Source organism: Pteropus vampyrus, unplaced genomic scaffold (genome assembly GCF_000151845.1).
Source record: "Pteropus vampyrus isolate Shadow unplaced genomic scaffold, Pvam_2.0 Scaffold4, whole genome shotgun sequence".
In the NCBI taxonomy this organism is placed as follows: domain Eukaryota; kingdom Metazoa; phylum Chordata; class Mammalia; order Chiroptera; family Pteropodidae; genus Pteropus; species Pteropus vampyrus.
Genome location: NW_011888785.1, coordinates 20,050,826 through 20,068,065, shown reverse-complemented (window position 1 = coordinate 20,068,065; position 17,240 = coordinate 20,050,826). Strand labels below are relative to the sequence as shown.

General features: G+C 35.6%; 1 protein-coding gene across 1 annotated transcript in view; it reads right to left on the bottom strand.

Annotated features, from left to right (window-relative positions):
• KIAA1324L (KIAA1324 like) overlaps window positions 1–17,240 on the bottom strand; it is a 235,517-nt gene that overhangs the window by 43,780 nt on the left and 174,497 nt on the right. The window contains exons 4-9 of the mRNA XM_023533453.1: window positions 16,794–16,989; window positions 16,059–16,206; window positions 13,161–13,247; window positions 11,222–11,327; window positions 10,046–10,198; window positions 9,387–9,475 (exon numbers count right to left, since the gene is read on the bottom strand). Coding sequence (XP_023389221.1) covers window positions 9,387–9,475; window positions 10,046–10,198; window positions 11,222–11,327; window positions 13,161–13,247; window positions 16,059–16,206; window positions 16,794–16,989 — 779 coding nt within the window. The remainder of the gene's footprint in view (window positions 1–9,386; window positions 9,476–10,045; window positions 10,199–11,221; window positions 11,328–13,160; window positions 13,248–16,058; window positions 16,207–16,793; window positions 16,990–17,240) is intronic.

The following is a 17,240-nucleotide window of genomic DNA, read 5'->3' as shown; positions in this document are numbered from 1 at the left end:
TTGAGAATTGGGAGAAATATCTCAGCCAAAGAGGTCCCCCCAGAAGAGTAAGAGGTCCCAGCTGAAACCAGGCTTCCCAGCCCAGGTTTCCTGTGCCAGGAAGAGTAGTCCCCACAACTTTTGGCTGTAAAAACCAGTGGAGATTGTGGCTGAGTGAGATGGAGGGCCAAGGGAGTCACAGACTTTCCTCTTAAGGGGTCCATGCATTGAGTTACTTGGTGGTGGACTCACTTGCTCTCAGCTCCAAAGCTGGGGCAGCAGCTTGAAAGGTGTTAAGGACATACGGGGAGGAGCTGAGTTGTCTGGCTTCAAGGCAAGAGCTGGTGGGGCAGCTTTCTCCTAGACAGAAGCACTGACAGAGGGCATTGTTCCTTTGTTAAGCGCTTTGCCACCCAGCTTGTAGACGCAGGTGGGCACCATATCTGAATCTCCATCAACTTGGCTAACACAGGTTGCCCCACCCAGATAATCCCCTAAGACTCTGTACCTCCCTACTTGCAGGCTCACCCAAGCCCATGCCAGTGGGTTTTCCATACAAATGGCCTGTCTTGGTTCATATTGTGGATTTTCCTAAAATCTCCCAAAGGTTCGCAAAACTCACACAAGCAGGACTTGTCCTTGGCATGTCCCATATCTCTTGCTAAGCAGCCCCAAAGCCTGGCACTAGTGGCTGCTGGCCTCGGTTTGCAGCTTGGTCTCTCAAGGCATTTCCAAGTCCAGCGTGGGTGGCAGCCATCTGTTGATCACTTGGTGGCTCATGCCAGGTGGCCTTGGGCAGGGCACAGGCTGCAGCTGAAAAAGGACTGGAGCAGGGGCCCTCCCAGGAGGCCCCAGTCTACATGCCCAGTGGCCAGCTTCAGTCTGAGCCAAAGTACCATCCAGGGTCACATCTGAGGATGACACACCCAAAGGGCAGACAGGGCAGTCACCAGACCCATGCTAAAGTAAATCCTGCTCTGTAGGGTCAGCCCCTGCACAACAGCTCTTTGACATCAATGAGCACATAGCAACCAAGGCTCAACTACAACATGAAGGCACATACAATGCACACAAGGGACATACCTGGAGCACCCAGCTCAGATGACGAGGGAAGACTGTGCCACTGGGACCCATAGCAGACCTATACTATATAAGGCCACTCTACTATGACTGGGAGACATAGCAGCCTTACCTAATACCTAGAAACAACCACAAATAGACAACCAAAACGGGAAGACAAAGAAATATGTCCCAAATGAAAGAACAGAACAAAGCTCCCAAAAAAGAACTAAACAAAATAGAGACAAGTAATCTACCAGATGCAGAGGTCAAAACACTGGAGATAAAATGCTCAATAAACTTAGAGGAAGAGTAGATGAACTCAGTGTGAACCCTAACCAAGAGATAGAACACATAAAAGTGGAGATAGAAAACATAAAAAAGAACCAGTCAGAAATGAATACAATAAGTGAAATGAAGAATGCATTAGAGGGAAGTAATAGTAGATTAGATGAAACAGAGGATGGAATCAGCAATTCAGAAGATAAGGTAGCAGAAAACACCCAATCAGCAAGAAAAAAGAATCTGAAAAAATGAAGACAGTTTAAGGGGCCTGTTGGAGAACATCAAGTGTACCAACATTCGTACCATAGAGATATGAGGAGAAGAGAGAGAGTAAGAAATGGAAAATCTATTTCAAAAAATAATGACTGAAAAAATCCCTAACCTGGTGAAGGAAATAGACATACAAGTCCAGGAAGCACTGAGAGTCCCAAACAAGACAAATCCAAAGGGGCCCACACCAAGACACATCATAATTAAAATGTCAAAGGTTAAAGACAAGGAGAGAATCTTAAAAGCAGCAAGAGAAAAGCAGTTAGTTAACTGCTTTCTCAACAGAAACTTTATAGGCCAGAAGGGATTAGTACAAAATATTCAAAGTAATGAAAAGCAAGGACCTACAAAAAAGATTACTCTACCTAATAAAGCTATCATTTAGAATCCAAGGACAGATAAAGAGATTCCCAGACAAGAAAAAGCCTAAGGAGTTCATCATCACCAAGCCAGTATTACAGGAAATGTTAGAGGGACTTTCTTAAGAAGAAAACAAAAAAAAGACAAAAATATAAAAAATATGAATAATAAAATGGCAATAACTACATATCTAGCAACGATTACTATAAATGTAAATGGATTAAATGCTCCAATCCAAAGATAGAATGGCTGAAAGGATAAGAAAACAAGACCCTTACATATGCTGCCTACAAGAGACTCACATCAGATCAAAAGACACACACAAATTAAAAGTAAAGAGATGAAAAAAGATGTTTCATAAAAACAGAAATAAATTTTTCAAAAGATAAGGTAGCAATACTTATACCAGAAAAAAAGTAGGCTTTAAAACAAAGGTTATAACAAGAGAAAAAGAAACATCCAGTTATCCTACTTCTGGGTATTTATCCAAAGAAATCCAAAACACTACTTTGAAGGGACATGTGGATCCATAGGTTTATTGTAGCATTATTTACAGTAGCCAAGATATGGAGGCATCTTGGGTGTCCATGAATGGATGAATGGATAAAGACGTGGTGTACACACACACGCACACACACACACACACACACACACACACACACACACACAATGGAATATTACTCAGCCATAATAAAGAATGAAATCTAGACATCTGCAACAACATGGATGGACCTAGAGAGTATTATGCTGAATGAAGTAAGTCAGGCAGAGAAAGACCAATGTCATATGTGAAATCTAGAGAACAGGATAAACAAACAAACAACAGAAACAAGCTCATAGATACAGACAGCATTTTGATGGTTGTCAGATTGGAGATTGGGGAATGGGTGAAGAGGGGAAGGGATAAGAAGTACAAATTGGTAGTTGCAAAATAGTCATAGGTATGTAGAGTATAGCATGAGGAATATAGTCAGAAGTATCGTAATAACTATGTATGGTATCAGATGAGTATGGGACTTATCAGGGTGACCACATCATAAGATACATAAATGTGTAATCACTGAAACTAATATAATATTATATGTCAACTATAATTGAAAAAAATAAAAATATAAAAATTTTTTAAAATAAAAATTAGAAAATGTGCACCACCTTTAAACATTTAAACATTGAGAAGTCAAATTTCAAATTCTCTGTAATAAAAGTTTTATTTATAAAGCCTTGTTTCACAAGGTAAAATGAATCTGTGCCTCTCCTAATGGGGACAGATGCTTTCAAGTCTGGCTGGCTGGGGAAAGCTAATAAGTAATATTAATGATACATAGCACCAGATGGCTCACAGTGCAGGTGAAAAACAAACAATCAATTCATTCTTTGGCAAGTTGAGATAAAACTATGAAACGTGTTATGAAACCAAAACCTTAATAGGGTAAAATGTACCAGATTGCTATTAAGATTATAGAAAAACCACAGTGTCCAAGTATACTTATATTAAGCATGAATAAAATACATTTTAAAGAAACACAGGTAGGTATTAATTGGAAGCTGGTTTTCATATTGAAATAAAACTCAAGACTGGGAGGACTAAAATTTAGACAAAATTTGAGACTGGATTTGTCTATGGTTACCTGCTTTCTTCCTTCAAATGTCCCTGTACAAATGCACCAAGGCTTTGTAGGCTAGCTGAATTCATCAGAGCTCAGTTACATGTGCTTTAAAAAGGTCTACCGACTGCCACTCCAACCTAACTGCCTTGTGCTCAATGATGTTCTAGCTCAGATGTTCCCAACCAGGCTATTGTTTGCCTCCCTGCCTCTCATAAACCTTCATCCTTTCTAGTTGCAACCTACTGGGCATTCATCCTTTGTCTCTCTTGGAATTACCCACACCATTCTGCCAAGTTGTGTCTGTCTCCTCCTTCAAAGCCATGTTCAACATCCATATCTGCTTTGAGCACGTCCTCATCTACATATCAGCGCTCATTTTGATTCCTTTTCTATGAAGTCTTCGCCGTTTTCTCTTTTCTCTTGGGATTGGTTACCTCCTTGTCCCCTTTCTAAACACATAAAAGCCTGGGTTCTCATCTTCCTTTATGTGGAAACATCAGAGGATTTAACATTGTACTGGAAATTCTAGCCAGGGCTTTAGGCAAGAAAATGTCCTAAAATTAGATTGGGGTGAATATACTAAACACACTGAGTTGACATTTTAAGTGGATGAATTATATGGTATGAGAAACATCTCAATAAAGCTGTTTTTTAAAAAAAGATTTTAAAGAAGACTATCATGAAATTTTTACTTTAGACAAATTCAGAAATCCCCAGTCACTGAGAAATGCCATGTTGTGTTCCTAATTAAGAAACAAGTATATTTGACTTGCTTGAATCATAGAGGAAGAAACCCGTACTCCTTTATGCCCTACTTTTTAATATCTCCTAAGTCTTTCTTCTGCTATGTAATTCAGAAGTATTGTGTTACAGACATTGAGCATCTGGAATACTTTGCAATATTTAAGTTCATTAAGAAAAGTGCTAGATAATCTGGTACCAAAATACTAGCAAATCCTCTACAATCCATCAATTTCCTAGACTCAGAGGTGAACAAGTTGCAAGTCAAATGTCTCCTTTCAAGAAGGCTCCTTCTAAAACATTCTTCCCTACTAGTCATCTTTACATGTAATTGTGATAAATTGATCTGATACCAAAACACTAGCAAACATTCTCTGATCACCATGTAAGTATCAAGAGAGATATGTACAGAATTCTGTGGTAATTCCTAGTATATCAAGACAATCTTTGTCATTTTTTTCTCTTAAGGAACTGACATGTGTGACACTGAAAGGATCTGGGATTTATATAGTCTGGCCTCCCCAGCCACAAGGATTAGCAGGTGAACTAAGCTGTCCAACTAGAGTAGCCCATGCTCCTGGACTGAATGGGTGATCTGAGATGGGCTTGTGATTCAAGCAGGGCAAACCAGAGTCTTCTGAGAAATTTTAGTCTGTGCTCCTATAACCAAAAGCTGTGAGGATGATAGTGGCTTTCACAGGAAAGAGCCTGCCTGAGAAGGAAATCAAATGAGCCAAGAATATCAGTAAGAAGAACAAGAGAAAGTCTTGATAAAGTTGTTTGCTCCATATTGACTTCCCAGACATGTGAGTCAAGAGACTCCTGCCCCCTTCCCACACCTCAATTTTAAAAAGTACTTTTTAAATTCACTAACATAATTTTATAATTATTCCCAAATATAGAAGCAAAATTGATACCTTGCTTTGCCATCATTACAAAGCAACATGTGCATCACAGCCCACAATCAGGGTAGGGGTTGTTGGGACAGGAGAAACCACCACATTTAACCATAAAACAAACCAAAATAAAAAGCTACTCTGTCTAGTTCTACTAACCAAAATAAATAAAACTTTAAGCGTTTTCTATAAGTTGCTGACTCTCTAACAAAAACAATTGCATCCCCCTGACTTTTGCAAGCAAATATGAGACTGCTTTTGTGGATATGAAAGATAAGTGAGAGACGTGCTTTTAAACCATGAACAGTTTAATTGAAAACTATCATTTGGATTCTTGGGAGATTTTTTCCCTTTAAATATATATAGATTGCACTTCTTATTTGGTGAGCCAGTTCTTCTAAAGCTTGTATTCTCTTGGAAATCTTTTTGGCAAGTAATATCTTCTCTTTTTTACATCTGAGACTTCCTTTTACATAATAAATTTTTGAGTTTACTAATTTAATCTTATTGTTCGATCACACTGGCATCTTTCTCAATCATAGTTCTGTCATTCTTCCCAGCTTTACTGATTTATAGTTTGATAAATTTGCTTATTCCTTATGTCTTTATGCAAGTTAAGAATTTTTAAATGGAATGTTGAAAATGAGTCATCTGAACTCATATTCTTCTTGATATGAGTTAGAATATGTATGAATTCTTTGCTAAATTTATATCCCTATGGCAAATATGATACCAACTATACTCCTAGTTAATATCAACTACATTCCTAGTTGATATCCATTTATTAAATCAAATATTTTACATACAATTCTTTGATTACCCATATATCTACTTAGCTATATCATTTAGTACACTATTGTATTGTATCCCTAGGAAGATCATGAGAAGTTCTATCAAATATCTTACTAACATTAAAAGAAGCCTTCTCTTAATGAATACTTGTCCTTTGTCACTGGTCAACATTTTTTTGAGCTCAAATCTCAGGCACTGAATCTGTGTATGCATTTGTATACAGCTATATGGGTGTACCTCAATGTTTGTACAACGTAAGCTCTAAGAAATTTAAAAAGAAAACACATAAAACATTCAAGTTAACTCAGTATTATAAAACCACACAAATTCTAGCACTAGCCTACATTAGTTGCATCTACTGCATGCAAGTCTCTACCCACTGCCCCACACTGCAGTCATACTCATATCCCTTTAGTTCTTCAGACACACCAGGCTCCCTCCCACGTCAGGTTTTCACCATCTTGCTGCCTCTCGCAGAAATACTCTCTTTTCTTTTCCATGCTCTTGTTTAGGTTTCATACAGCTCTGAAGCCTCCCCAGACTAGGTCAGGTCCCTATAAAGTTCAGACTTCTCTGCTATAGCACTAATCATAATTGAAGATAATTATTCATTTTCTTTGATTGACTATATCTTCCTCTAAAGTCTAGACTAGTGGTTTTCAAATTACTGAACTCCTCGACCAGCAGAGTCAGAATTCCTGGAAACTTCTTAGAAATATAAATTCTCAGGCCCCTCTCAGATCTACTGAAACAAACAAACAAAAAAAAAGGGAGAAAAACCTCCAGGTGAGTCTGACGCACATTAAAGTTTGACAACCACTGCTCTACAATCTGTGTGGACATTGTGTTCTTCTTCTGCCTTTCCTGTGCTCTGCCTTCAACTCCAAGCACTCTGTATATAACCAATGCTCAGTAAAATTCACTGAATAAATTAATGAGTAGGCATTCCACATTTTTCAAGATGTTAATGAGAGCCTCTAATCAGGATTAAAATGGTTCTCATTACCAATTAAAATTTTCCTGAAAAATGTCCTATAGGCAGGAATCAATCAAATAGTCAAGCGTCCAAATGAACACAAAAACTTGTAACATTTCTGTGTCATATAAATTATAATGTTCAAAGTCTGTATATCACAATAGTCATTTCCCTTGATGATCCTTTCCAAGCAAGGGAAAATAAGATCAACGGGAGTATGACAAGACAAAAAGAGCCAAAACAAAGTAATTGAAAACCTGGGAAATATCACTAAACTATTGGCACATCACCAGACTATTCCAAACAAAAATAAAATACTTTTTAAATAGATGAAATCAGAACAAATGAAAATGTTGCAATAGTAACAACAATAAAAACAGAAAACATTCTAATTCAAATCTATACTTTTCACTGTATCTCTTATTTAAGTTCCCACTAGTTTTTATTTACTACTGAAGCTAGAAACATTTATCTTGAAATAAGTCTCAAATCACTTTTTAAAGAATCACCCAGTTTATGGGGTGCTAGTCCATTGTTTTGTTTTATACTGAAGACATGTTAAGAGTTCATGCAGATAAATAGGAAAGCATAACTTGTGTGTATGTGCATATACAACATGTCTGTACATGTACACATGGGCATATATGTGTGTGTGTATGTATTCTGTGCATTTTATATTTGATACATGGCCTTACTTCCTTAAGGCCAAGGTCAATTAGATTTTTGTCACATCATTCAATGACATAATAAAACTATGACTTTTGAATATTTTTATTATAGCAAAAACAAGATACATTTATATGTTAGATCTCATTCATTTAAGTTTTAATAATGCTGAATTGGTGATTATTATATAGAATAAACTAAATTTAATTAGCTTTTCTTATTAATAACGCAAGTTTAGCTAAGAAAAGCTTAGCTAAAGAAACATTATTCCAAATTACTTGCAAGCCAACTAAGTGGCTCTCTACATATATTTTCTAAATAGAAATAACCCTTACTTGGCCATTATTGTAGGGCCATCAAGCTCTTACTTCATAACTCCTTGTCATTTAAGAGCTGTTAGTTTGAATTACTGTTCTTATTAAAAGTAATAGATGTATTTCTAATCATTAAAACTTTCTACTAATTTAAATTGGCCTTCCCTTGAATTATTCTGTTAGTAAGTACTTGTTGTACTGGAAATACTAGAACAAACCTGATCTTAAGCATTCAAAAACAAATTCTTTAAAAAAATCTTAAGGACTAAGGGTAAGAGTAATAACAATATATATATTTGTGTCTATATACATATGTGTGTATATATATAAATACATACATATACATTTATAAATATGTATACTTATAAATATGTAAATATGTTTTTTTATAAATATATATGCATAAATATATATGTATTTATATATATATTAGATTAGAAACTAAGGATACAAAATTAAGAAAATAAAGCAATACTGACATCTATGTGTATTTTCCAAACTAGGCCAAGAAATTCAATGTCACAATTTCAAAAATGTAAATACACAGAAATGCTGCATTGTAGCCACTTTAATCTCAGCTTCTCCGACTGACATAGGCTGGTGTAGGCTAACACTTTAATTAAGAGAATGGCAGGTTAACTGCAGAGTTCATGTGTGCATTCTTCCTCTAGTTAAGTACTGTTTATATGGTAATTACTTTGCATCTTCTAAATGCAATTACACAGTAATCTGTCATAACTGAATTAGCCAGTGGCTGCATGGCTCTTTCTGTAAAAGCTTACTGAGTATCCAAATAATTAAAGAGAAGTTACAGGATAGAACAGGTCCTTGAATAATGTGGCTTCATTTGACATCCTTTCTTGTTTCAGTATAACGTTGACGAAATGGCAAAGGTATTTAACTTTTAGATATCAATTAGCCTATGGTAAATTGGTTTTCTTATACATCGTTTCCCTTAAAGTTTCAGACTTATCAAAGACGTTAAGTGAAAACTTGCTATATTTCTATCCTGTGAGTGACAGGACACATTTTAAGGCTATGGTGCTCCTGATATTGTTACTTCTCGAAACATATAACTTAAAAATAGGAGTAATTTATTAAGCAGTCATTATGTGCCAGGCACTGTGCTGGGAACCTTACATTGAATATTCTCATAGAAGCCTTATGAAATAGAGACTGATATTATCCCCATTTTACAGATGAAAAAAACTGACACCTAGAGACAGCAAATAACTTACCCATAGCACTAATTAGTAGACTAGAAAATCAAAGCCAGAAAGGCAGCCTTCAGAATATACATTCTTAAATTTCCTCTGTACTACTTACATGCATGTGTTATAAATCAGCTCATTTAACTCTCTCATGAACACATTATTGTCTGCTCAAATTGAGAAGAGTACTAAATAAATATGAAATGGAGTTCACTGAACTCTGCCGGTACCTTTCCTTCTTCATCACATGGAGTGTGGATCTGAAAATAGTCTTTTGTGGTACAGGGAGGGCGTTCCATACACTCACTGGATCCTTCCTCTGCAACATAAAAATGCACTCAGAAATGAGTTGATTCCTTTTTGACTCAAAGGAAAGGAAAACAGTCAAAACAACAAAAGAAAACAACTAAAAAGTAAAAATAACCATACCAGAGGAATTTAGGTAGGCATAAAGAAAATAAGGGCTTACATTTTTATCTTCTCTAGAGCAAATAAGTGTTCCCATGATACACATGGAACATATCATAGTTTTCCAAGAAGACATTAGATTTATTCTATTATCATTAAAAACCCAAAAAAAAAGTTCCAAAAAAAAAATTAAGCCCAAAAAACAACCAAAAAGAAAAAAAGAAATGGAATTTAAGTTAAGAAAAAAAAAACCAAAAAAGTAACCGGGGAAGAAGGAAAAAAAAAATTATAAACGAAAGGAAAAGTTATGCCGAAAGGAATAAAAGAAATCATTTTCATCCATTCAAAATTGATTCACTTCAGCACTATGGTGTCAGCCCCACTGTTCCCATCACACTTATATGTGACTTCTGGCTTATGACTATACACTCGACAAACTTAAAAAGAACAAAGAGTATAAACTGTCAAAGACTAGACGTACCTGAAAATTGGGAGTCCTCTGCACACTTTACGCATTCTTTGGCTCCTTTCTCAGAATAGGTGTTTCTGGGACACACTTGGCAGTTGAACGAACCTGGTTTGTTGCTGAAGGTGCCTGGCTTGCATGGAAAGCATTCTGATGTGTATGCCACTCCTGTGTGGTAATGACAAACAGAGCATAGGAGGGAGGATCCAACAGCAACAAGCAAATCAGCACCTTCTTGCAGCCTCTATCAGAAATGAGAATTATTAAGCTCAGCCCAAATCTTTTCTCATTAATTCAACACCAAGAAAATGTTTACTGTGTACAGGAAACAGGGATAGATACTAAATTAAACACAGTAAGTAGAGCAAACACTTTAAACAGGAGACTGAGATTTGATAGTAGTATAGCAAATGTATAAACTCAGTTGTCGAAAGACAACTCCACTAAATCAGAAGTGGGAGAAACTCTAAGGTCTCCTCCAATTCTATAAGTTAACGTTCTCCGATCTTTCGACTACCTGCTCCCTTTTTATCGTCTGCTCACTAAATCACAGGCAAGACTTAACAGACCCTAGGAAGGACTCAACTTTTCTTCTAGTTTGTAATTCCAGCCTTTGCCAGCAGATGTCCCTATGACTAATGAGTTAGAATCAGGGAACAAGAATTCAAAAAAAACACACGTCAAACTTTAATAACGGTGAATCACTGCTTTAATTATAAGTAGCCCTAACTGAGAATGAACCATACAAGGGTTTATTGGCTGATCTCCTGGGCCACAAAGGCTCAGCTGGTTCAGAAGGAGCACAAAAGATTTAGAAGACGGTCAGGCCAAGATGTTTATTTTATTGTTATTTTTAAGGATACAGCAGTGACCTGAATAAGCTAAATGACACTAGATATTTCACAAATGAATAATAAGCTCTTATTAACAAATATTTTTTTCTTTTATTTAAAGATACCTAAAATTATCATGTTTATTTTTTCACACAGATTAAATAATCCAGTTTAAGGGTTAAAAAAAAGAAAGAAAAGAAAATAGGAATAAAACCAGGGTCTCTAGACATGTATGATACCTAATATATTAATTTCTGTCCAATAAACACTTGAGCTAGCCAAACCAACAATTCAATCAATATTTTAACTCAATACAAAATGTGACTGGTGACTACTAAAACAGATTGCTGTGAAATACCTTCAATTGTGATATTTTTTACCAACACTGGCTTGACTGCCTTAGAACCCATAAGGATGCCTGTAGTTCTCCAGTATAATATGTTTGTGCCAGATTTTAGCATTACCTATACAGAAAAACAGAAGAAAAATATTAAAGTCAGATAAGCCGTGCTACATTCAACCACATCTGAAAGCTAATCCCTCATACATTTGTCTTTGCATTATAATGAAACACCATTAATTTAGAACCCACAAATTCAGACCTAAGCTATGCTTAAGTTCACATTTCCTTAAAAAAAAAAAATGTTTGCCAATCCAAAAAATATAGTAATAAAGAAGGAAAAGAAAATCCTTCAAGTCTAAACAAAAAGAAAAAATGATCTTCAAACTACATGTATAAAGTCCTGGTTTATACAAGTAAAAAGGGACTCATTTTAGAGAATGAAGGCACTCAGCCCAAACACATGTTTATTGGTTGCCACTATTCGTAAGTAGACTTTGAGCTCTGAAAATAAAAAGGCAGCAGAATGAGTTTACTTCTCTTTAAATTCATTTGATAAACAATACTGCAACAGTGACAAGAGAAAATAGGATTGTTCTTATGAAATAAACTGCTTTAACTCTATGACTCCAGAACGTAAATGATACCATGTCTAACATTTGCTTCCTTTGCCACCAAGATATTTTTCTAATTATAAATCAAACTACCTATCTAGAAATTTCATGCTGATTCAGGCAAAAAAAAAAATCTAATTTTAAGGGTTGCTTGCTTTCTCATTTGCCGCCCTTATTCTTCTCTGTAGTCTCTGGCTGGCCAAATTCAAGTGGTATAAACATATCCAACCACCTGACCCTGCCAGAGATTCAGAGAAGTTGTGTGTTAAGTACTTTCTGCTTGTATGAAGTCTTTAGAAGTGAAGAAAGCATGTTTGTTGCCAAGGGTTATTTGTACCTTCAAAGCCCAACTGACTGAATGCTTAGGTGAATGGGTCATACGTAGTATTGCAGATCAAAAAATACTCTGAAAGGGTACATTGTATTAATCACTCAAAGATGCGGTACCTGCTACAACACAAAGACAAGGACGAAGTAGAGTTCAATCCATATTGTTGGCACTGCACAGGCCCTTCCCATATATTATCTCATTTAACCCTCAAGATTGGTCCTATTTCTTACTTGAAAAAATCAGATTCAAAGAGATTAAGCCAATTGCCTAAAGAAACACAACTACTATAAGCCAGATTTAGATTTTAAATATATGTCTCATTCCAAAAGGACAGCACCTCAAATAATAAGAGCTACATTGACTGTGTTACCTGATAATTGCCTTCAAGCATTTATAGTTATCATGTGGAAAATTAGGCAGTTATTTTATTCAGTGCAAAGGTATTTTTCAGAGGGCATAAAACTTTTACCAATAGGTGGCAAATAGATAGAAAGTAGGTTTAGGCTCCAAACATGGATGAATTTTGTGATAATCAGAGCTGTCCAACAAGAGAGTCGGCACAGTCTCCAAAAAGACAAGCTTGAAAATTACTTTTTGGGGAGATTGCAGAGAAAGCTACATGAAAAACCCAAGGATCCTTTCAACATGAAGAGCCACTGATTCTCTTCCATGTGACAGGCACATCTGTAAACTTACACACTCAGAGGTTTTGAATATTATCTTGAATAGCCTTATTTCTTGTTAATGTCCCCCTTGAAAAGGAGGAAAGTTAGAGTACGATGGGAAAGAGAAAAGAAAGGCTTAAAGAGAAAGAGAAAAGTAGGAAAAAAAAACTAGAAAGAGCCCACATCCTTGAAACTTAGGAGCAATATCTTTTCTAAGTGGAAACTGTCTAAATTAATAAATAATTTTTGTCTTCTTTTTTTTTCTTAAAATAAATTTTTTAAAAAAGGTCGGGAAAAGGCAAGAGAAGAAGGGAGTTGGTAGGAGAGGAGAACAAAGAGAAGCTTACAGAATGAGAGCCCCATTCTCCATTGTCTGTGAGTTTGACCCACTTGTCAGCGGTGGTGTCCATCTCCTGGCACTGATCATTTTGAATCTGTGGATTAAACACAACAGTCCCCGTATATCTTCTTGAATAATGGCTTTAATTAAATTTCTTACTCAGCAAGGACAGGCTGCAAGAATTTCTTTCAATACATACTGAACAATGGCCATGAGTAATTCTCAACAAGTAAACACATCAAGACCTTTGGAGCCTAAGTGACAACTGCATATGAGTCAGTGTTTCTAGGTAAAGCATTGCTATTATTTTAACAAAAAGTCTAGCTCGCTGAGAAGTAGGGAGGAGCTAGGAGAAGAGAGAAGAGGAGAGAACAGTTAATGCTGAAAGTTCCACAAAGAGAAAAAGTCAGTACAAAAATCTACCAAACTTACCAAATTGTTTTAAAAGCTTGCATTCACCATGCAGGCCCAATGGTATAAAAAGAAAGTTTAATTTTATAATATTCCGGGCAGTTAAATCTTAAGTTAATAAATAAATGAAGTCTGTTCTGTTTTCACTTCTCCAGGACTTAACCCAAATGTGTAGGTAAATGGCTATGGTTAAAGTCAAAGTCTCAAATTTTTATTTGGAGGTAAATGTTAATCATTTGCAACACCAATTCAAATGACTACAGCTAATATCTTCAGCATCGAACACTTCATGCTTTCCAGAAAATTCTTTCAAAATGCCTAGAGGTTGGACTAGCACTTTTTCAGGTTTACAAAGATGACAGAAACACCAAAAATTAGGCCATCTTTACAGTATTGCACAATCGTCAGCAACAGAGTAGGGTTAAAGTAAGATCTCATCACCTATACTACTTCCACCAAAATGGCTCTTTGTTTCTTCTCTAAATCATTTTGCCATTTCATTCATCCTCCTGACTGGTTTATAAACAACATTAAAATGTTCTCCATCAGAGAGATTTCCTAAAGACTTCCTAACTATAAAATAGATCCTTTTACCATCCAAATATCTGAGAAAATTTGTCAGTAGTAGAGAATTTCTGCTACTGAGAATATTAGTTTTAATTAAATTTAAGTATCCTGTTTATATTATAAGCATAATGGCCATTTTAAAGGGTTAAACCATTTTAAAACAGACATGGATCCTGAATATACCTTTGGTGGTCATTATTTGAATAGGCTGAAAGTTTTTTTCAGCCGAAATCAGACACCATGTGTTACTGTAACATTCTGTGGAGACGTGAGTTCTGTTATTCATTCTAAAAGTAACCAGTAATGGTATAACCTTGGTCCAGTTACTCTAGGTTTCAGTTTCATCATTAAAAATGGAGGCGGAGTGGCCTGAATGAAAGCCCCCCATAGTTCTAAAATTAAGTACTATATTGCTTTAAATTACATCCAGTCCACAGGTATAACTACATCTTTCAGTCTATAGACATTTCCTTTCCATTAACCATTAGCATGCTGAACCTCTGAGTCAATAAATCACAACCTACAAAGCTAAAACATTAATAAAAGAAGGAACATGAATGTGCCATCCCTTTTCAGTCTACAACTGGAAGAAGAAAGGCATCACTGAAAAGAAGTAATGAAACTTCCTGCCTCCAGAGTTCCTTTACTGACAACTCTCAAAGCACTTGCTGGACAACATAAAACTAAATGCTTGTTTGAACAAGTATTTAATTGCCTTGCTTTATAACTTTATTTTAGTTTCAGTAATATTGCAAAATGTCCCATAATATAGGTAATCATTCACTCTCAGAAGGGTTTTGCAAACAAGAAGTACCTTAAAAAACAAATTAGTTTGAATGTTGCTTAACATTTCAAACTCACCAAAGGATAATTAGAGCTAGGAGCCTCCGTAGAAGGTCTTGTCACACAATCCACTTTACAAAAGAGAATGCTGAGGGCCGAAAAGTTAACTTAATTACCCAATAATACACACAGCCAGCAATTGCAGAGATGGGACTAAAGCCAGAATCTCTTGACTTCAAATCTAAGGCTCATACTTTCATGGAAAATCTCTCTTCCTACCAAACTTTCGACTTAGAAATTTCCATTATCAAGAGCAATATAAATTTGTTTTAGAATTGTTAATACATTTGCTCCTGAGATCTGGACCACAGAAATAGCTTACAAAATGTTTTCTAAGCTACCTGCACAACACACACTTTTTTTGGTATAAGAAGTCAATCTGAAAACATTTTCTTAATCAAGCATTTGAGTCATTGCCAAAACAAATGTTTGCTAGATTAGCTACAGTTTATATAAAATAGTTAAATAATTTTAGTGGTAATAGTCTATTCTGTTAGACTATTATTTTATCCTGTATTCTATAATGCTATTTAATCTCTTATCAGAGACATCAACTATACGCCATTCACTAATTCCTTTAGATTGCACAAAACTGACAGACCAGAAACATATAGCGACTCCTGCTTCTGAAATATTCCCATGAATACACCTAAATAATTCAAATATTTGAAATTGCAAAGAAAAAAAACTTTTTAAACAAAAACTAAAATAGGTGAAGACATATTTTAAACAAAATAGCATCTGCAGCTATAAAAAAAATCACAATTAAAATGAATCTTGGGGAAAATATTTGTCACGCAAAAGGTCTACACCAAATGGATATCTAATGATCATAACCAAAAGTTAAAAAAGCCCAATGTTATTGTAAAAGGCAAGAGCTCAGTGGTAAAGAAATAGTATTAACCAGAAAATAAAATATTATAGAAAAAAGTAAAGTTTTATTTTATTATTAAAAGATTCAGTTAATGCAAAAAAAAAAAAAAAAAAACCAAGGAGGCATAAAGTGTAATGGAAACAAGTGATTAAGAAAAATTTTACATGAATGTCCCTTAAAGAGTAAATTTCTGAAAATAAAAGGCCTTACAAAGAATTCAAAGAAGATGTTGTTGTCGACGTATTGGTACTCAAAAGAGACGTAACCTGACTTCTTGAGGTGCACAGCATAGATCAAAGACACAGTGCAGTCATCACGATTTGACTCTACGTAATTTCCACGAGGAATCCAAGAAGAGCTGCAGAAACAAAACCAAGAGGTATTTTATGTTAGCATTCAGAATCCTCTTCCTTCTGTTCACAAGTTATGTAACTCAGATTCAAAAGTAGTTCCTCCAGCAGCGACATAGGCAAAGCTAATATAACCTCCTATAAGAGGTAGAAATTAGCAAACAAGATTTCCACCTCAGGTACTTAACCCATTCTCTCTTACAAGAGATAATTGAGTGTCTAAATAAAGGTTACACATTATTCCTTTCAAAGGAACAAAAATCTAAAATTGTTCATTAAATATTAGAGAATGGTTTGTAGGAATACCACTGGCTTGAGTGAAGTCATAAAAATATTAGAAAATTAATTTGTTTTTATAATAGCTTTATCACAATTTTGCATATGGCATCTATTATGTCTGGAGAACAATTATTTTAACTTCATGAAAATTCAGCTACATTATTTGTAAAGACTCCAAAAAAATATGATTCTTTCCAATTATCTTATCTATAATCCCAATCACTACCAAGATTATCCTCAACTTCTTTCTAGAAAAGAGCAACTACGCCCTTCTCAACTATTCAGTCAAGATCCAAAGATTCCTTTGGGTTCTTACTTGTTACAGCCAACTGGCCTGCTGTCAGAAGGGCCAATCACAGTGTCCATGAATGTCGCAACATTGGAAAATCCTGTTGGTAATTCATCCCATTCATCAAATTTGATGCCACTACCCAAGGAGTAGGTGCCTTCGCCACACTTACTGCATACCTGGTTCTTCATTTCTAGGTACTCTCCAGAAGCACAGGAGAAAGCTGGAAGGCAGAAAATGTACAACCCATTAGTCGCTGGACTTCCTCATCAATTTCCTCTGCTTCACACTGTCACCAGAATTATTTTTATAAAGCTCTGATCATGCAGCACCCTAATTAAAGATTTGCAAAGTCTTCTTTATCACTACTTGCATTTCACAATCTGGCTCCAATTTGTTTTATCAGCTTCACCATCTGCCCCACCCTTTCCCAACTATAGCAAAATTCATATCATTCCCAAAATATTTCATCTT